General features: G+C 36.8%; 1 protein-coding gene across 1 annotated transcript in view; it reads left to right on the top strand.

The window, feature by feature from the left end:
- Positions 1 to 21,785, top strand: part of LOC133647012 (cyclin-dependent kinase 17) — a 92,340-nt gene that overhangs the window by 32,529 nt on the left and 38,026 nt on the right. Inside the window, exons 2-4 of the mRNA XM_062043050.1 lie at positions 6,634 to 6,782; positions 16,716 to 16,883; positions 19,702 to 19,835. Coding sequence (XP_061899034.1) covers positions 6,656 to 6,782; positions 16,716 to 16,883; positions 19,702 to 19,835 — 429 coding nt within the window. The 5' untranslated portion in view covers positions 6,634 to 6,655. The remainder of the gene's footprint in view (positions 1 to 6,633; positions 6,783 to 16,715; positions 16,884 to 19,701; positions 19,836 to 21,785) is intronic.

Genomic DNA, 21,785 nt, shown 5'->3' on the forward strand with positions numbered 1-21,785 from the left:
GTTTCCCATAAACTGCCAAGATACCTGTGGCGGTGGGGGCGTGGTCACCATGGCATCATCAAGTAATTTGCATAATTTACTACAATGATTTGATTTTCTGTAAAAAGGCTCAAAAAATGTATACTTACTAATTAATAACAGTTTTGTTTTACACGTCCATCCATCCATTTTACAATATAATTACAACACTTTATGTACATATTTATGTACAGATTTGAACAATAAGTTATTCACTGAAATATATTTATTAATTGTGGTTCTTATAAAAAATATATCTTATAAAATATGAAAGCTAAAATGTCTCTTAAAGCTCTGCCCCTTTAATTAGTGCATACTAAATAATTTAACTTTAGCCTACTACTACAACCATATTATTTACCAGCAACATAAAGTGAAACAGAGGCAGAGGTGTCCTGCCACAGTCAGTAACAAATAAACAGAAAACAGTAGTGGTCAAATACAAATAAGGCAACAAGAGAAGTATCCTACACTTCTCTTTTGTAAAGTAAATCTGAACAGCCTATATGGGCATCTACATCAACTATATGATTTGCCTGAGAAGCTGGACAGGACAAAAAAATAAAAAATTAAAAAAAAATTAAAAAAAATGTTTTTAAATTTCTGGCGGACGTAATTCTTTCGTGGCGGGCCGCCACGAATAAATGAATGTGTGGGAAACACTGAACACACACAAAAAAAAAAAGTTATGCCACTACTTTCAAGCATCACGCACGTCGTGCGGTTGCCCAAGTGACAGACTGCGTGCATGTGCTGAAGCCGATGTGTCGCCGGGCGTAACCGGCTGACGTGCAGCTGTTATGACAGTCGAGTTGACATTTCGCTGCGCCTCAGGCCCGGGAATAATTACAAGGTTTGATAGCCTAAAAACACAGTGGGCACGTTCGAAAGAATGCTAAAAAGAAAAGAAAGAGAAAGCATGGCTCGACTGTGTAACAACAACACGTAGTTCACTCATCTGGAAGTGTGAGTCTATAAAGTGCAAACTGTGCAGAGGAAAAGCAACATGGCCTATTCCAGCTGATTTGATTGTTGTAATTAACCAATTAATCTACAATAGCGCCTCAATTTATGAGCATAATTAGTTTTAGATCAAAGTTTCCCATTGAAATTAATTGAAATCTATTTTAACCGCACAATTTTTAGCATGTAACATCTAGGGATGTCCGATAATGGCTTTTTGCCGATATCCGATATGCCGATATTGTCCAACTCTTTAATTACCGATTCTGATATCAACCGATACCGATATCAACCGATATATACAGTCGTGGAATTAACACATTATTATGCCTAATTTGGACAACCAGGTATGGTGAAGATAAGGTGCTTTTTAAAAAAATGAATCAAATAAAATAAGATAAATAAATTAAAAACATTTTCTTGAATAAAAAAGAAAGTAAAACAATATAAAACAGTTACATAGAAACTAGTAATTAATGAAAATTCGTAAAATTAACTGTTAAAGGTTAGTATTATTAGTGGAGCAGCAGCACGCACAATCATGTGTGCTTACGGACTGTATCCCTTGCAGACTGTATTGATATATATTGATATATAATGTAGGAACCAGAATATTAATAACAGAAAGAAACAACCCTTTTGTGTGAATGAGTGTAAATGGGGGAGGGAGGTTTTTTGGGTTGGTGCACTAATTGTAAGTGTATCTTGTGTTTTTTATGTGGATTTAATTTAAAAAAAAAAGATACTGATAATAAAAAACAAAACAGATACCGATAATTTCCGATATTACATTTTAACGCATTTATCGGCCGATAATATCGGCAGACCGATTTTATCGGACATCTCTAGTAACATCCCTTATGGAAAGAAAAACAAACGTTTCGATTAGAGATGTCTGATAATGGCTTTTTTGCCGATATTCCGATATTGTCCAACTCTTAATTACCGATTCCGATATAAACCGATACCGATATATACAGTCGTGGAATTAGCACATTATTATGCCTAATTTTGTTGTGATGCCCCCGCTGGATGCATTAAACAATGTAACAAGGTTTTCCAAAATAAATCAAGTCAAGTTGTGGAAAAAAATGCCAACATGGCACTGCCATATTTATTATTGAAGTCACAAAGTGCTTTTTTTTTTAAACATGCCTCAAAACAGCAGCTTGGAATTTGGGACATGCTCTCCCTGAGAGAGCATGAAGAGGTTGAAGTGGGCGGGGTTGAGGTGGGAGTAGGGCAGGGGTGTCCAAAGTGCGGCCCTGGGGGCCATTGGCGGCCCGCCACACATTCTGGAAATGCTATTGCAAAAATTAAAAAAACATAAAAAAAAGTGGAATGAGGTGAAATCTAACTAGAAAAAGTTGCAATGTTGACACAAAGCCGCCATGCAGGCTGTTTTTTTTCTTTTGTCTATCTTTATTTTTCTTTTTTTGCCATTGCTAAAAAAATAATTAATCAATGTTATAATGAATTATTGACCTATTCAAGGCTCCAATTATTTAAAATATTTCACTTTAAAATGTTTTATGTGGAAAATATTGCACAAAATATTGTGTGGTTGCCATACAAAAACATCAACATTTTCTTTGACAAAAGAGCATAAAACAAACAAAATAATAGTTAAAACGTAAAATCGACAGATGTATCTGAAGTTGATCTCGTAACTTAAGTGTTGAAAGTAAAAAAAATAACATAAAAATTTATCACTTTATGAGTGGGCCACTTTTTGGATCCCAACTATATTTAATGGGATTTTATTTATCTTTTCACTGTGATTACTCAAAAATAATAATGAATTAAAATCAATGGTGTCCTGCATTATTGATCTTTTTAAGGCTCTAAGTACTTCACATCAAACATTGCTTTCTGAATGTTTTGGGCAGTGGGGGAAATACTGCATATTTCAGTTTTATTATAAAAAAAACAAAGTTGTCTTTGACAGAAAAGGCATAAAACCTTTTTTTTTTTTTTTTAACTTTATACCAACCTGAAGTTTATATACTGTAGAGATTTACTGTAAGCGTTAAATAAAAATAAATAAATAATAATTTTGTTTTTAACATTTTAATGACTTAGACCCTTTATGGTCCCCGGGAGCCCTAAAGGTAAAAAAAAAAAAAATCCATATATTTTGTTATAGTTTGAAAATGAAAAATATCAAATTTTTCCGTGTTTGGCCCTCATTGGAAAAAGTTTGGACACCCCTGGAGTAGGGGGTGGCGGGGGGTGTATGTTGTAGCGTCCCGGAAGAGTTAGTGCTGCAAGGGGTGCCTTTAGTGTCGTCACGTCCGCTTTTCCTCCATACAAACAGCGTGCCGGCTCAGTCACATAATATATGCGTCTTTTACACACACACACACAAGTGAATGCAAGGCATACTTGATCAACAGCCATACAGGTCACTATGAGGGTAGCCGTATAAACAACTTTAACACTGCTACAAATATGCGCCACACTGTGAACCCACACCAAACAACAATGACAAACACATTTCGGGAGAACATCCGCACCGTAACACAACATAAACACAAAATAACAAATACCCAGAACCCAGCAAGTATGCTCTAGTATACTTTGAACTGAAGCTGTGTGCCTTCATTGTTTTTGTAGCTGTTGTTTTGAGGCATGTTTAAAAAATTAAAAATAATAATGCAAAAAAGTCAAAATATAGTATTTTTAGTTGTAGTGGGTATCAGGATTATCTCAGGGAGAGCATGTCCCAAATTCCAAGCTGCTGTTTTGAGGCATGTTAAAAAAAAAAAAGCACTTTGTGACTTCAATAATAAATATGGGAAAACCTTGTTTTTGATTGATTGATTGAAACTTGAATAAGTAGATTGCACAGTACATATTCCGTACAATTGACCACTAAATGGTAACACCCGAATAAGTTTTTCAACTTGTTTAAGTCGGGGTCCACATTAATCAATTCATGGTAAAGTTACATTGTTTAATGCGTCCAGCGGGGCATCACAACAAAATTAGGCATAATAATGTGTTAATTCCACGACTGTATATATCGGTATCGGTTGATATCGGAACCGGTAATTAAGAGTTGGACAACATCGGAATATCGGATATCAGCAAAAAAGCCATTATTGGACATCTCTAATATAAAGTCAACTAGTTTGTCCACTCAACTGCTACTTTAAATCCCCATTCTGAGAGGCACATTCCATATTTGAGCATTATCTTGTTTGACAGCTTGCCTTCCCTTCACCGATCGCCCGTAGCGGTCATCTGTCATTTTGTTCACCCACCTTTCGGACGAGCACAATGTTTGGCTGAAATAAATCACGTCATGGAGGACACGTACAATCGCTGTAGCTCTTAATAACTTAGTCGAGATGTCTGCACGGAACCTTCAAGTAACAAAGTAACGAGTGAATCACTTTCTTTGTGCGCGTATCTGTGTGTGTGTGTGTATGTGTGTGTGTGTGTGTGTGTGTGTGTGTGTGTGTGTGTGTGTGTGTGTGTGTGTGTGTGTGTGTGTGTGTGTGTGTGTGTGTGTGTGTGTGTGTGTGTGTGTGTGTGTGTGTGTGTGTGTGTGTGTGTGTGTGTGTGTGTGTGTGTGTGTGTGTGTGTGTGTGTGTGTGTGTGTGTGTGTGTGTAGCTCTTGAGCTCCAATACAAAGGTCCCAAAAAACTAAAGGGGAATGTTATTCTGAGGTTACCGTAGCAACAGGAGCTGCAGTTGAATCCGCTTGCACTTTCTTGCGGTCTGTGTGGCAGCTCCTCGTGAGCGGTTGCAATAAAATCACCGCTTGTCTCCGCAGATGATTTGATCCCCGAATGTTTGGTGTCGGGCAGAGTTGAGGTTGTGTGTGTGATGTTTGGAAGGTGTTTGTACGTCAGCTGTTGCTCATCAGCGCTGCATGTCCGGATCTGTTGTTGTGGTGAATCTCAACAGGCTGCTTTTTTTTCCCCAGCCAAACGTCCCCAAGTGTCCTCTCTCCATTTTAAACCCCCTCCTGGCCGCCATTGCTCGAATGCGAGCCTGGTGGACCACATCCATTCAGCAGAACCCGATCAAAAAGCAGCTTCCACGGCCCCGGCCCTCTCTCCAAACTCTTTTCCCGGAGAATTTCTCACTGACTCACCATGTTTTCTCAGCAGGGGAATGTCTAGTAATACGCCTGAGCTGGCGAACGACATTGTTCACCAGTCAATCATCCATGGATGACTTTTTTCACTCTTAGACTGAGACCTAGACAAACTTTATTGATCCACAAGGGAAATTGTTCCACACAGTAGCTCAGTTACAAAGTATGGATATTTTATTGAAGTCATTTGTATTTTAGTTTTTATCCTATTAGTTATGCAAGATTTTATTAAGTTATATTTATTTATTTATTTATTTACTGTATATATATATATATATATATATATATATATATATATATATATATATATATATATATATATATATATATATATATATATATATATATATATATATATATATATATATACACACCGTATTTTTCTGACTATAAGTCACAGTTTTTTTCATAGTTTGGCCGGGGGTGTGACTTATGTGTGAAATTATTAGCACATTACCGTAAAATATCAAATAATATTATTTAGCTCAGTCACGTAAGAGACTAGACGTATAAGATTTCATGGGATTTAGCGATTAGGAGTGACAGATTGTTTGGTAAACGTATAGCATGTTCTATATGTTATAGTTATTTGAATGACTCTTACCATAATATGTTACGTTAACATACCAGGCATGTTCTCAGTTGGTTATTTATGCCTCATATAACGTACACTTATTCAGCCTGTTGTTCACTATTCTTTATTTATTTTAAATTGCCTTTCAAATGTCTATTCTTGCTGTTGACTTTTATCAAATACATTTCCCCCAAAAATGCGACTTATACTGCAGTGCGACTTATATGTTTTTTTCCTTCTTTATTATGCATTTTCGGCCGGTGCGTCTTACACTCCGAAAAATACTGTGTATATTTATATATATATAATTTTTTTTATTTTTTTATTAATCTTCATATGTCTTACTTGTATTGTATTCTTTATCTCGACACATGGTTTTCTTATTTTTATTTTCCAACATTCCTCAGATGAGCCATCTGACTCAGGGGTTATCGGCTGTGCTCGTGGGGGCGCTTTTGTGTCAGCGTCCTGGTGGCCATGGTCTGATGACCTCCTGGTGCAGATGGCTCCTGTGATAGTGTTTACTCACATGTTTCCTCTGTACTCAGCCATGCAATCATTGGTCCATATAGTTGCATATGTGTGTGTTTGTGTTTGGTATCTGTATCCGTGCGTACGTATGTGATAATGGGGGATATGGGTCACTGGGGTATTGTTTTTAACTTTGTAAAGCACTTTGCGTTGCATTTCTTTTATGTATGAAAAGCGCTTTATAAATAAAGTTTGATTCGATGATTTGAAAGGATAAAGCAGGTATTACGTAGACTAAAAATGTGCCATAGTAGCAATATAACATATATATGTTCTGCAGGTGGCAGGACCTGGAACTATATTGGAAGTGGGTTTGTGAAACGGATGACGTTTAGCATAGTCTAAATCACCGGGTATCGTCAGGCACGTGTCCAAGTCTTTAGTGGACAGATCGCGGGACCTAAACTACCTTTCCTCTTCCATTTGTCCTTTTTGTCAGGCCTCCCCTTCCCGAGAGCTCCATGGAGAAAATGAAGCGGTTCAAGCGGCGTCTCTCTCAGACGTTGAGAGGGAGCCACACCATCGACGAGTCGCTGTCGGAGCTGGCCGAGCAGATGACCGTCGAGGAGAACGGTCTAAAGGACAACGGTAAGTTTCAAAGCACGTGTCGTGTCAGTGAGGTCCCGATGAAAGACGGGCAACATTTCCTGAAAATTAAAAAAATAAATAAATAAGTGCCAATGATTGTCACACACACACTAGGTGTGGCGAAATGACCCATCACCCTTGATCACCCCCTGGGAGGTGAGGGGAGCAGTGGGCAGCAGCGGTGGCCGCGCCCGGGAATCATTTTTGGTGATTTAACCCCCAATTCCAACCCTTGATGCTGAGTGCCAAGCAGGGAGGTAATGGGTCCCATTTTTATAGTCTTTGGTATGACTCGGCCGGGGGATTGAACTCACAACCTACCGACCTCAGGGCGGACACTCTAACCCAGGCCTGGGCAATTATTTTGACTCGGGGGCCACATTTGGAGAAAAAAATATGTCTGGGGGCCTGTATATCTATTTTTAGGAACACTAATACAAAACCTCACAATAATGTCTAATTGAATGCTAAAAACGTCATGACAGACCGCCTTAAAAAACGTAATGGAATTTTAAATGTTTCTATGAACGATAAAACACTGAATATTGACAAAATATGAATGTCACACCCCCTTTCGATCGACATATTTTACAATCAAGTGAAACGCAACAAAAATGCAACAAACAGTGAAATATGAACGCGAAGGGTACAAAATAAACCCTCCTACAATCTGATACTTGCTGAATTTCCCTTTAGGGATCAATAAAGTACTTTCTATTCTATTCTATATATCACTAAGCTTTAGAAAATCTCCTTCCGCGTCTGTGGAAACGCTTCCCGCCCACACTGCTTGGTGCCTCGTCTGAGCTGCTGTGACGTAGATTACCATAGTAACTAATTAGATGACCGTAGTAACGTGGTATGTCATCCATCATAAAAAATTTTTGGGAATATCCGGCGAGCCAGATTGAAAAGCTCAACGGGCCGCATGTGGCCCCCGGGCCTTAATTTGCCCGGGTCTGCTCTAACCACTAGGCCTCTGAGTAGGTTATCCACATTAGCAAAGTCTGTCATAAGTTTTGAGGAAAGACTCGCGGCACTTTCATTTCCGGTTTCTTCCGGAAATGTGTAAAAACGCAAATTCAGCTATTTTTACCAAAGAAATGGTAACGCTTGAAATCATTCAGAATATAAATTTATGAAAGAGTTTAATGGACAAATGTACAACCCCTGGTGTCAAAATATGGGAAATCACCAAACTTGGAGGATGTTCATTCAGTTGTTTGAGTTTTGCAGGAAAAAAAGCAGATAACAGACATGACAAAAAACTCTAGTCGTTTCAAATGTCAACTTTCTGTCTTTCAATCAATCAGTCAATGTTTATTTATACAGCCCTAAATCACGAGTGTCTCAAAGGGCTGCACAAGCCACAACGACATCCTCGGTTCAGATCCCACATCAGGGCAAAGAGGTAGCCCGCTTTCTGCACAGTCAGTTGCTACAGAGCTCCACACTTCATGTGACCTTCCAATTAGCCCACGTACAGTGCGCAGAGAGCTTCATGGAATGGGTTTCCATGGCCGAGTAGCTGCATCTAAGCCATACATCACCAAGTCCAATGCAAAACGTGGGATGCAGTGGTGTAAAACACGTCACCACTGGACTCTAGAGCACTGGAGACGCCTTCTCTGGACTGATGAATCACACTTTTTCATCTGGCAATCTGATGGACCAGTCTGGGTTTGGAGGTTGCCAGGAGAACGGTACATTTCGGACTGCATTGTGCCGAGTGGGAAATTTGGTGGAGGCGGAATTATGGTGTGGGGTTGTTTTGCAGGATTTGGGCTTGACCCCTTAATTCCAGTGAAAGGAACTTTGAATGCTCCAGGATACCAAAACATTTTGGACAACTCCAAGTTCCCAACCTTGTGGGAACAGTTTGAAACGGGCCCCTTCCTCTTCCAACATGACTGTGCACCAGTGCACAAAGCAAGGTCCATACAGACATGGATGGGATGAACTTGACTGGCCTGCACAGAGTCCTGACCTGAACCCGATAGAACACCTTTGGGATGAATTAGAACGGAGACTGAGAGCCAGGCCTTCTCCACCAACATCAGTGTGTGACCTCACCGATGCGCCTTTGGAAGAATGGTGGGAAATTCCTATAAACACACTCCGCAGCCTTGTGGACAGCCTTCCCAGAAGAGTTGAAGCTGTAATAGCTGCAAAAGGTGGAGCGACATCATATTGAACCCTATGGGTTAGGAACGGGATGGCACTTCAAGTTCATATGTGAGTCAAGGCAGGTGGCCAAATACTTTTGGCAATATAATGTAGGTATTTTATGTTATCTTTATTAGTTTTTTTAAAAACTTTTCATCATGTTAGGTGTGGCTGTGAACGCACGTAATGTTTGAGATTATAGATGATGGTCAGTATTGCTCCCTGAAGTAAAAATGCAATAAGTAACAAACTGCTCCCACTCACAGATACTGTAAGTTACATCTTTCCATTAGACCCGAGTGTGGCCTTGAAAGGAGCAGGGTAACGATTTGACTAAATCTGCAGGGAGCGCAGGAGAGGAGTGCACTGTCACATTGTTGCCATGGCACTCGGGGGGGGCGTCTGAAGGAATCCTTTAAAGTTTCCATGACATTGCCACGGCGTGCAACAAGCCACCCGTTTTTCTTTTGCCTTCCATCGGTTTTGTCCCGAACCGGTCGTCCAAGTCCATCCCCTCTCGCCTTGTCTGAGAACTGGACTTTTTGTAAGGCCCTCCTCTTGTTCCGTGATTAACATCAGCTTCGTTGGAAAGGGTCGCTCTTGCAGCCCGTGTAAGAGGAGACCGAATGAGACGAGATGTGATCTGAACTCTGTGGTTAAGGGGAAAGCGTTCTGGTGCTGATCCGATTATGTAAGAGTCATAACTCCGGGCCAGCGGTGTCAGCAGCTGCCCAGAGATAAGGCGGAGGTGGCGTCAGGACGTCAATATTGCGTACAAAAATGCTTTTTTTTTTTTTTTTTTTTTTTTTTTTTAGTGTTTATTGTTTGGAGTTCTTTATTCAAGCTGTAAAAAAAAAAAAAAATTAATCCACCGTAGCAATCATAAATGTTGACGTCTGCTTTGTGAAGTCTGTGGACTGGGTCCTGACTCATGCAAAGAACATGCTTCATTCATACTGATTTCAATTTAAAAAATGCACAGAAAGATGGAAAATAACTGGATGCCCAGCGGGATAGTTTGGATAAAGATAACGATAATGCTCACATAAGGGTATTCATTTATTGTCACTACAGACTGTGTAGATATCAAATTAGGCCGATTTAAGAAGCGCATACTGAATTTGTAACTGTCATCTTCACTTCCTGCCTACGAGAGCATTTGTCAGCGCGTCCTGGAAAAATCCAGTCCAATTTGAAGCCTTTGCAGTGAATTAATTCAGTCATTTTTTTGGTGACGAAACAATATATTAGTCTGATTATGATATCATTGTACTACTGTGTTGCCTTGTTAACTTTCACACTGTTTCCTTAGACTGTAACAATACATTAGTCTGATAGGATATCATTGTACTACTGTGTTGCCTTGTTAACTTTCACACTGTTTCATTAGACTGTAACAATACATTAGTCTGATTATGATATCATTGTACTACTGTGTTGCCTTGTTAACTTTCACACTGTTTCATTAGACTGTAACAATACATTAGTCTGATTAGGATATCATCGTACTACTGTGTTGCCTTGTTAACTTTCACAGTTTCCTTAGACTCTAACAATACATTAGTCTGATAAGGATATCATTGTACTACTGTGTTGCCTTGTTAACTTTCACACTGTTTCCTTAGACTGTAACAATACATTAGTCTGTTTATGATATCATTGTACTACTGTGTTGCCTTGTTAACTTTCACACTGTTTCCTTAGACTGTAACAATACATTAGTCTGATAGGATATCATTGTACTACTGTGTTGCCTTGTTAACTTTCACAGTTTCCTTAGACTGTAACAATACATTAGTCTGTTTATGATATCATTGTACTACTGTGTTGCCTTAACTTTCACACTGTTTCATTAGACTGTAACAATACATTAGTCTGTTTATGATATCATCGTACTACTGTGTTGCCTTGCTAACTTTCACACTGTTTCCTTAGACTGAAACAATACATTAGTCTGATAGGATATCATTGTACTACTGTGTTGCTTTGTTAACTTTGACAGTTTCCTTAGACTCTAACAATACATTAGTCTGATTAGGATATCATTGTACTACCGTGTTGCCTTGTTAACTTTCACACTGTTTCATTAGACTGTAACAATACATTAGTCTGTTTATGATATCATTGTACTACTGTGTTGCCTTGTTAACTTTCACACTGTTTCATTAGACTGTAACAATACATTAGTCTGATAAGGATATCATTGTACTACTGTGTTGCCTTGTTAACTTTCACACTGTTTCCTTAGACTGTAACAATACATTAGTCTGATTAGGATATCATTGTACTACTGTGTTGCCTTGTTAACTTTCACACTGTTTCATTAGACTGTAACAATACATTAGTCTGTTTATGATATCATTGTACTACTGTGTTGCCTTGTTAACTTTCACACTGTTTCCTTAGACTGTAACAATACATTAGTCTGATAAGATATCATTGTACTACTGTGTTGCCTTGTTAACTTTGACAGTTTCCTTAGACTGTAACAATACATTAGTCTGATTAGGATATCATTGTACTACTGTCTTGCCTTGTTAACTTTCACACTGTTTCATTAGACTGTAACAATACATTAGTCTGTTTATGATATCATTGTACTACTGTGTTGCCTTGTTAACTTTCACACTGTTTCCTTAGACTGTAACAATACATTAGTCTGTTTATGATATCATTGTACTACTGTGTTGCCTTGTTAACTTTGACAGTTTCCTTAGACTGTAACAATACATTAGTCTGTTTATGATATCATTGTACTACTGTGTTGCCTTGTTAACTTTCACACTGTTTCATTAGACTGTAACAATACATTAGTCTGTTTATGATATCATTGTACTACTGTGTTGCCTTGTTAACTTTGACAGTTTCCTTAGACTGTAACAATACATTAGTCTGTTTATGATATCATTGTACTACTGTGTTGCCTTGTTAACTTTCACACTGTTTCATTAGACTGTAACAATACATTAGTCTGATTATGATATCATTGTACTACTGTGTTGCCTTGTTAACTTTCACACTGTTTCGTTAGACTCTAACAATACATTAGTCTGATTATGATATCATTGTACTACTGTGTTGCCTTGTTAACTTTCACATGGTTTCCTTAGACTGTAACAATACATTAGTCTGATTATGATATCATTGTACTACTGTGTTGCCTTGCTAACTTTCACACTGTTTCCTTAGACTGAAACAATACATTAGTCTGATAGGATATCATTGTACTACTGTGTTGCCTTGTTAACTTTCACACTGTTTCCTTAGACTGTAACAATACATTAGTCTGATTATGATATCATTGTACTACTGTGTTGCCTTGTTAACTTTCACACTGTTTCATTAGACTGTAACAATACATTAGTCTGTTTATGATATCATTGTACTACTGTGTTGCCTTGTTAACTTTCACTCTGTTTCATTAGACTGTAACAATACATTAGTCTGATAGGATATCATTGTACTACTGTGTTGCCTTGTTAACTTTGACAGTTTCCTTAGACTGTAACAATACATTAGTCTGTTTATGATATCATTGTACTACTGTGTTGCCTTGTTAATTTTCACACTGTTTCATTAGACTGTAACAATACATTAGTCTGATAAGGATATCATTGTACTACTGTGTTGCCTTGTTAACTTTCACACTGTTTCATTAGTGAAGTGAAGTGAAGTGAATTACATTTATATAGCGCTTTTTCTCAAGTGACTCAAAGCGCTTTACATAGTGAAACCCAATATCTAAGTTACATTCAAACCAGTGTGGGTGGCACTGGGAGCAGGTGGGTAAAGTGTCTTGCCCAAGGACACAACGGCAGTGACTAGGATGGCGGAAGCGGGGATCGAACCTGCAACCCTCAAGTTGCTGGCACGGCCGCTCTACCAACCGAGCTATACCGCCCCACATTAGACTGTAACAATACATTAGTCTGATAAGGATATCATTGTACTACTGTGTTGCCTTGTTAACTTTCACACTGTTTCATTAGACTGTAACAATACATTAGTCTGATAAGGATATCATTGCACTACTGTGTTGCCTTGTTAACTTTCACACTGTTTCCTTAGACTGTAACAATACATTAGTCTGATAGGATATCATTGTACTACTGTGTTGCCTTGTTAACTTTCACACTGTTTCCTTAGACTGTAACAATACATTAGTCTGATAGGATATCATTGTACTACTGTGTTGCCTTGTTAACTTTCACACTGTTTCCTTAGACTGTAACAATACATTAGTCTGTTTATGATATCATCGTACTACTGTGTTGCCTTGCTAACTTTCACACTGTTTCCTTAGACTGTAACAATACATTAGTCTGATAGGATATCAAATGTACTACTGTGTTGCCTTGTTAACTTTCACACTGTTTCATTAGACTGTAACAATACATTAGTCTGATTATGATATCATTGTACTACTGTGTTGCCTTGCTAACTTTCACACTGTTTCATTAGACTGTAACAATACATTAGTCTGATAGGATATCATTGTACTACTGTGTTGCCTTGTTAACTTTGACAGTTTCCTTAGACTGTAACAATACATTAGTCTGTTTATGATATCATTGTACTACTGTGTTGCCTTGTTAACTTTCACACTGTTTCCTTAGACTGTAACAATACATTAGTCTGTTTATGATATCATTGTACTACTGTGTTGCCTTGTTAACTTTGACAGTTTCCTTAGACTGTAACAATACATTAGTCTGTTTATGATATCATTGTACTACTGTGTTGCCTTGTTAACTTTCACACTGTTTCCTTAGACTGTAACAATACATTAGTCTGTTTATGATATCATTGTACTACTGTGTTGCCTTGTTAACTTTGACAGTTTCCTTAGACTGTAACAATACATTAGTCTGTTTATGATATCATTGTACTACTGTGTTGCCTTGTTAACTTTCACACTGTTTCCTTAGACTGTAACAATACATTAGTCTGTTTATGATATCATTGTACTACTGTGTTGCCTTGTTAACTTTGACAGTTTCCTTAGACTGTAACAATACATTAGTCTGTTTATGATATCATTGTACTACTGTGTTGCCTTGTTAACTTTCACACTGTTTCCTTAGACTGTAACAATACATTAGTCTGATTATGATATCATTGTACTACTGTGTTGCCTTGTTAACTTTCACAGTTTCTTTAGACACTTAACAATACATTAGTCTGATAGGATATCATTGTACTACTAACTACTAACTATTGTACTACTAACTTGACTTGGGGGCCACATTTAGAGAGAAAAAATGTGTTTGGGGGCCGGTATATCTATTTTTAAGAACACTAATACAAATCCACAATAATGTCTGATTGAATGCTATAAACATTGTGACAGATCACCTTAAAAAAAATTTGTTTTACTGAATGAGACACCCAGAATGTACATGAAAATAAAGAATGTGGGATTTACCATATAACTATGAAGGATAAAACACTGAATATTGACAATATGTGAACGTCACACCCCCTCTCCATCGACATATTTTACAATCAAAGCGAAATGCGACAAAAATGCAACAAACAGCGAAATATGAACATGAAGGACTAAAAAAAAAAAAAAAACTACAATCTGATACATCTGATACATCACTAAGCTTTAGAAGTTTGTTGTGAAAATCTCCTTCCGCGTCTGTCCCTGACACCCGCATTTCCGGCTGGCCACTCTGGAAACACTCTGTGGAAAAGCTCCCTACCCACACTGCTTGGTGCCTTGTCTGAGCTACTGTGACGTAGATTACCATAGTACCTAATTATATTACCATAGTAACTACTTAGATTCCCATAGTAACTAATTATATTACCATAGAAACTAATTGTATTACCATAGTAACTAGTATATCATGCAAAAGCGCAGATTCCAACCATTGAAATACTTTGTATTAGAGATGTCCGATAACGGCTTTTTTGCCGGTATACGATATTCCTATATTGTCCAACTCTTAATTACCGATTCCGATATCAACCGATACCGATATTTACAGTCGTGGAATTAACACATTATTATGCCTGATTTTTAGGGATGTCCGAAAATGGCTTTTTGCCGATAATCCGATATTCCGATATTGTCCAACTCTTAATATCCGATATTCCGATAATGTCCAACTCTTAATTACCGATACCGATATCAACTGATACCGATATATACAGTCGTGGAATTAACACATTATTATGCCTAATTTGGACCACCAGGTATGGTGAAGATAAGGTCCTTTTTAAAAAAAATTATAAAATAAAATAAGATAAACAAATTAAAAAAAAATTCTTGAATAAAAAAGAAAATAAAACAATATAAAAACAGTTACATAGAAACTAGTAATTAATGAAAATGAGTAAAATTAACTGTTAAAGGTTAGTACTATTAGTGGACCGGCAGCACGCACAATCATGTGTGCTTACGGACTGTATCCCTTGCAGACTGTATTGATATATATTGATATATAATGTAGGAACCAGAATATTAATAACAGAAAGAAACAACCCTTTTGTGTGAATGAGTGTAAATGGAGGAGGGAGGTTTTTTGGGTTGGTGCACTAATTGTAAGTGTATCTTGTGTTTTTTATGTTGATTTAATTAAAATTAAAAAAATAAAAAATCCGATACCGATAAAAAAAACAACCCGATACCGATCATTTCCGATATTACATTTTAAAGCATTTATCGGCCGATAATATCGGCAGGCCGATATTATCGGACATCTCTACTAATTTTGTTGTGATGCCCCGCTGGATGCATTAAACAATGTAACAAGGTTTTCCAAAATAAATAAATAAATCAACTCAAGTTATGGAAAAAAATGCCAACATGGCACTGCCATATTTATTATTGAAGTCACAAAGTACATTTTTTTTTTTAACATGCCTCAAAACAGCAGCTTGGAATTTGGGACATGCTCTCCCTGAGAGAGCATGAGGAGGTGGGGGGGTGTATATTGTAGCATCCTGGAAGAGTTAGTGCTGCAAGGGGTTCTGGGTATTTGTTCTGTTATGTTGTGTTACGGTGCGGATGTTCTCCTGAAATGTGTTTGTCATTCTTGTTTGGTGTAGGTTCACAGTGTGGCGCATATTTGTAACAGTGTTAAAATTGTTTATACGGTCACCCTCTGAGTGACCTGTATGGCTGTTGACCAAGTATGCCTTGCATTCACTTGTGTGTGTGAAAAGCCGTAGATATTATGTGATTGGGCCGGCACGCAAAGGCAGTGCCTTTAAGGTTTATTGGCGCTCTGTACTTCTCCCTAATTCAGTGTACCACTACGTACAGTGGCGTTTTAAAAAGTCATACATTTTACTTTTTGAAACTGATACCGATAATTTCCGATATTACATTTTAAAGCATTTATCGGCCGATAATATCGGCAGTGCGATATTATCGGACATCTCTAATTACCATAGTAACTAATTACATTACCATAGTAAATAGTATATCATGCAAAAGCGCAGATTCCAACCACTGAAATATACTTTGTATAGTTCAAGACTTACGGTCATTAGAAGACATCACTGCACATCATAATGGCAGCTACAGTTTCCATCTTAAAGATCTAAAAAAAATATTCGGGAATGTCCAGCGGGACAGATCGAAAAGCTTAACGGGCCTTAATTTGCCCAGATCTGATGTAGAACATGCCACCGGAGTGGCACAAATGGTTGTCATGAAAGCCAGAAACGGGCCCACAAAAACAACAAGCAAGAGTTTAAAAATAAGTAAAGGAATGCCTGTTTACTGACTTGTTTTTGTTTTTCTCCCTCCAGCGGAGCCCATCGTGAAGAATGGCCGGCCCCCGTCGGCCCACAGCGTCCACTCCTTTCTGCACCAGTACACGGGCTCCTTCAAGAAGCCGCCGCTGCGACGGCCTCAGAGCGTCATCGGCGGGGGTCTCGGCTCGCTCATGGCGATGCCTCGCAACGGCAGTCGCCTCGGTGAGGACGACACACGAGCTCGCTTAACACATTTGTTGATGCAAAGCCCACACTGCAAAAACTGAAATCTAAGTAAAATGAAATATCTCAAATAAGGGTGATAGTTGCTTATTTTCTGTCTGATAAGATCATTCTCTTCACTAAGCCGATTTTATGTTAGTGTTTTACTTGTTTTAAGGGCTTTGGTTAGAGATGTCCGAAAATATCGGCCTGCCGATATTATCGGCTGATAAATGCTTTAAAATGTAATATCGGAAATTATCGATATTGTGTTTTTATTATCGGTATCGTTTTTGTTTTTTTGTTTTTTATTTTAATTTTAATTTTTTTTTAATTAAATCAACATAAAAAACACAAGATACACTTACAATTAGTGCACCAACCCAAAAAACCTCCCTCCCCCATTTACACTCATTCACACAAAAGGGTTGTTTCTTTCTGTTATTAATATTCTGGTTCCTACATTATACATCAATATATATCAATACAGTTTGCAAGGGATACAGTCCGTAAGCACACTGCTGGTCCACTAATAGTACTAACCTTTAACAGTTAATTTGACTAATTTTCATTAATTACTAGTTTCTATGTAACTGTTTTTATATTGTTTTACTTTCTTTTTTATTCAAGAAAATGTTCTTAATTGATTTATTTTATTTTATTTTATAATTTTTAAAAAAAAGTACCTTATCTTCACCATACATGGTTGTCCAAATTAGGCATAATAATGTGTTAATTCCACGACTGTATATATCGGTATCGGTTGATATCGGTATCGGTAATTAAAGAGTTGGACAATATCGGATATCGGCAAAAAGCCATTTTCGGACATCCCTAGTTTTGGTCCTAAATGATCTCAGTAAGATATTACAGCTTGTTGCTGAGATTTGATGACCTATATTGAGTAAAACATGCTTGAAACTAGAATATCAACTGTTGAAAAGCTGTGTCATCAACACTCACATGTATAAAACTACTTTTATAAAGTAATAATTTCTTATTTCAAGCATGAAAATGATTTTGACACAATTGTGTCTCATAATAAAACCGATGACAGCCAAATGGACTTTGCTGTTTTATTTTCAATGAAACCATAGAAAATAGGTACTCATATAGTAGTACAGTTGGCACAGTACAGTAAACTGACAGTTAATATTTAAACATTTAACATGTGACATTTTAAACAATTTTGAACAGAAATAGTTCATGCACATTCAGATAAATTCCTCTAAATTACAATTAAAAAAATTTTGGCCGGGGACTGTATATATGCGCACTAATTGACTGAAAGAGCACGCACTTGGCGCGATGATGTCATGTTATCCATGGAAAAATGCATTTTTAGACCATATGATTTGCCTGAGCGGCTAGGAAACCCCGAGAGTAACAAGCGGTTGCTTTGTTGCCTTTCCATTAAGAACAATAAATTAGTTTTTAGTATAAGTTTGCTGGTTTCAAGAAATGTAATGCCGAGCGCATATCATTATGTCAAGATAATGGCACTAGCATTTACTTAATATTAGGGATGTCCGATAATGGCTTTTTGCCGATATCCGATATTCCGATATTGTCCAACTCTTTAATTACAGATACCGATATCAACCGATACCGATATATACAGTCGTGGAATTAACACATTATGTCTAATTTGGACAACCAGGTATGGTGAAGATAAGGTACTTTTAAAAAAAAATTATAAAATAAAATAAGATAAATGAATTAAAAACATTTTCTTGAATAAAAAAGAAAGTAAAACAATATAAAAACAGTTACATAGAAACTAGTAATTAATGAAAATGAGTAACATTAATGTTAAAGGTTAGTACTATTAGTGGACCAGCAGCACGCACAATCATGTGTGCTTACGGACTGTATCCCTGCAGACTGTATTGATATATATTGATATATAATGTAGGAACCAGAATATTAATAACAGAAAGAAACAACCCTTTTGTGTGAATGAGGAGGGAGGTTTTTTGGGTTGGTGCATTAATTGTAAGTGTATCTTGTGTTTTTTATGTTGATTTAATTAAAAAAAACAAAAAACAAACAAAACAAAAAAACGATACTGATAATAAAAAAAACGATACCGATAATTTCCGATATTACATTTTAACACATTTATCGGCTGATAATATCGGCAGGCCGATATTATCAGACATCCCTACTTAATATAAGAATGTTTTTCGACATATTGAGCAAAAAGGTCTCTTTTTTTTCTACCAAGAAAAGTGCACTTGTTATTAGTAAGAATATACTTATTTTAAGGTATTTTGGGGTTCATTGAGGTTAGTTAATTTTACTTGTTTTGGAAAGTCTTGACAAGCCAAATGTTCTTGTTCTATCGGCAGATAATTTTGCTTAGTTCAAAGAAAATACCCCTAATTTTTGTATTTTTTTTCTTCCTGTTTTTGAACACTGAGTTTTTGCAGTGCACTCGGGCGTGAAGAATCGCTGAATTCGAGTTCTCGTGTCGTAAAAAATAAGTAAATGAATAATTTTCGTTAGCTTGACTTTCTCCACTTTGGCACACACAAAGATGAATGTGAGCGGAAAGAACCCCGCTCGAGGCGTGTTTGCAAAAGCATAAATATGAGCTCGATCACCCGGTTCTACAGTAGGACTTCTGTTCCGAAACACCAGCCTGATTAATGACTGTGGGCAGTTTCAGAGCATATTTGTTTAAAATGCGTCCTGCTGAAAAAGTCCAAAAATAAATTTTATTGCAAGATGTTTGGATATTCTCTATAACAGCAGTGAAAACAGCGGTGCTCCTTGTTCTTTTCTTACACTGTACCCTGATCTTCTTCCATTGCAGATATCGTCCACGAGAACCTGAAGATGGGGTCGGACGGAGAGAGCGACCAAGCTTCTGGGACGTCCTCCGATGAGGTGCAGTCACCTACTGGTGTTTGCTTAAGGAACAGAGGGAACCGCCGCATCTCCGCTGAGGTAAGCGGCTTCATTACCATTCGTTACGTAAACCTGGAAGTAGCCTGCCAGCAAACAGACAAAAACACAGTACCGTATTTTCCGGACCATAGGGCGCACCGGATTATAAGGCGCACTGCCGACGAAAGGTCTATTTTCAATCTTTTTTCATATATAAGGCGCACCGGATTATAGGGCGCATTAAAGGAGTCATATTATTATAATTTTTTTTCTAAATGTAAGACTTCCTTGTGGTCTACATAACATGTGATGGTGGTTATTTGGTCAAAATGTTGCACAGATGATGTTTTACAGATCATCTTCAAGCCGCTTTCTGACAGTCGCTTCCACATGCGCCGTTTTGTGGGCGGGTCTTATTTACCTGGCTCACCTTCGGCAGCGTCTTCTCCCCGTCATCTTTGTTGTAGCGGTGTAGCGTGCAAGGACGGGAGTGGACGAAGTGTCAAAAGAAGATTACTTAAATCAATAACCGTAGCAGCATCTCTTCATCCGGAAACAAAAGAAGGCTGGAAATGTGTCCCGTGAGAAACCGTCCGACCGGAAATATCTAATAACTAAAGTTCCTTGGGTGAATAGTGTAAACGCACTATACCGGTATGTTTTAGCGCTTTCATGGAGAGTTTACTGACAGATATAAGTAAGAACTTTACACTACTTTATATTAGAAATGGCAACAGCGGAGGTTGAATGCCCCCTTAACAAAAAGAAAGAGAAAAAGAAGAAGATTATCGACTACAAAGGCAGACTCGCGCAATTGTTCAGGATTTATGCAGATCCCAAATACAGATCAGCAGGTACCAGAAGGTAAGAAAAGTTGCTTTTGCATAATATTGCGAAACAAAACGCCAGATAATGTCTTACCTTATACACACACCATAATAATACTCCTATGTTGAAGCACAGTACAATCCATGAAGTGGTGCGGCTTCATAGCTTACCAAAGTCGTAGTAAAACTTTTTGATAGATTTTTGTGCGCCTTGTGTAATGTTCTATATTTTCAATGGAACATACCGGATTTTTCGGACTATAAGTCGCAGTTTTTTTCATAGTTTGGCCGGGGGTGCGACATATACTCAGGAGCGACTTATGTGTGAAATGATTAACACATTACCGTAAAATATCAAATAATATTATGTAGCTCATTCACGTAAGAGACTAGACGTATAAGATTTCATGGGATGTAGCGATTAGGAGTGACAGATTGTTTGGTATATATATATATATATATATATACATATACATATATATATATATATATATATATATATATATATATATATATATATATATATATATATATATATATATATTAGGGCTGCAACTAACGATTAATTTGATAATCGATTAATCTGTCGATTATTACTTCGATTAATAATCGGATAAAAGAGACAAACTACATTTCTATCCTTTCCAATATTTTATTGAAAAAAACAGCATACTGGCACCATACTTATTTTGATTATTGTTTCTCAGCTGTTTGTACATGTTGCAGTTTATAAATAAAGGTGTTTTTAAAAAAAAAAAGCCTCTGGGCATGCGCATAGCATAGATCCAACGAATCGATGACTAAATTAATCGGCAACTATTTTTATAATCGATTTTAATCGATTAGTTGTTGCAGCCCTAATATATATTTATATATTATTTATATATATATATATATATATATATATATATATATATATATATATATATATATATATATATATATGTATATATATGTATATATATATATGTATATATATGTATATGTGTATATATATTTATATATATGTATATATATATATATATATATATATATATATATATATATATATATATATATATATATATATATATATATATATATATATATATATATATATATATATATATTATTTATATATATATATATATATATATATATATATATATATATATATATATATATATATATATATATATATAGC

Source organism: Entelurus aequoreus, linkage group LG03 (genome assembly GCF_033978785.1).
Source record: "Entelurus aequoreus isolate RoL-2023_Sb linkage group LG03, RoL_Eaeq_v1.1, whole genome shotgun sequence".
Taxonomy (NCBI): domain Eukaryota; kingdom Metazoa; phylum Chordata; class Actinopteri; order Syngnathiformes; family Syngnathidae; genus Entelurus; species Entelurus aequoreus.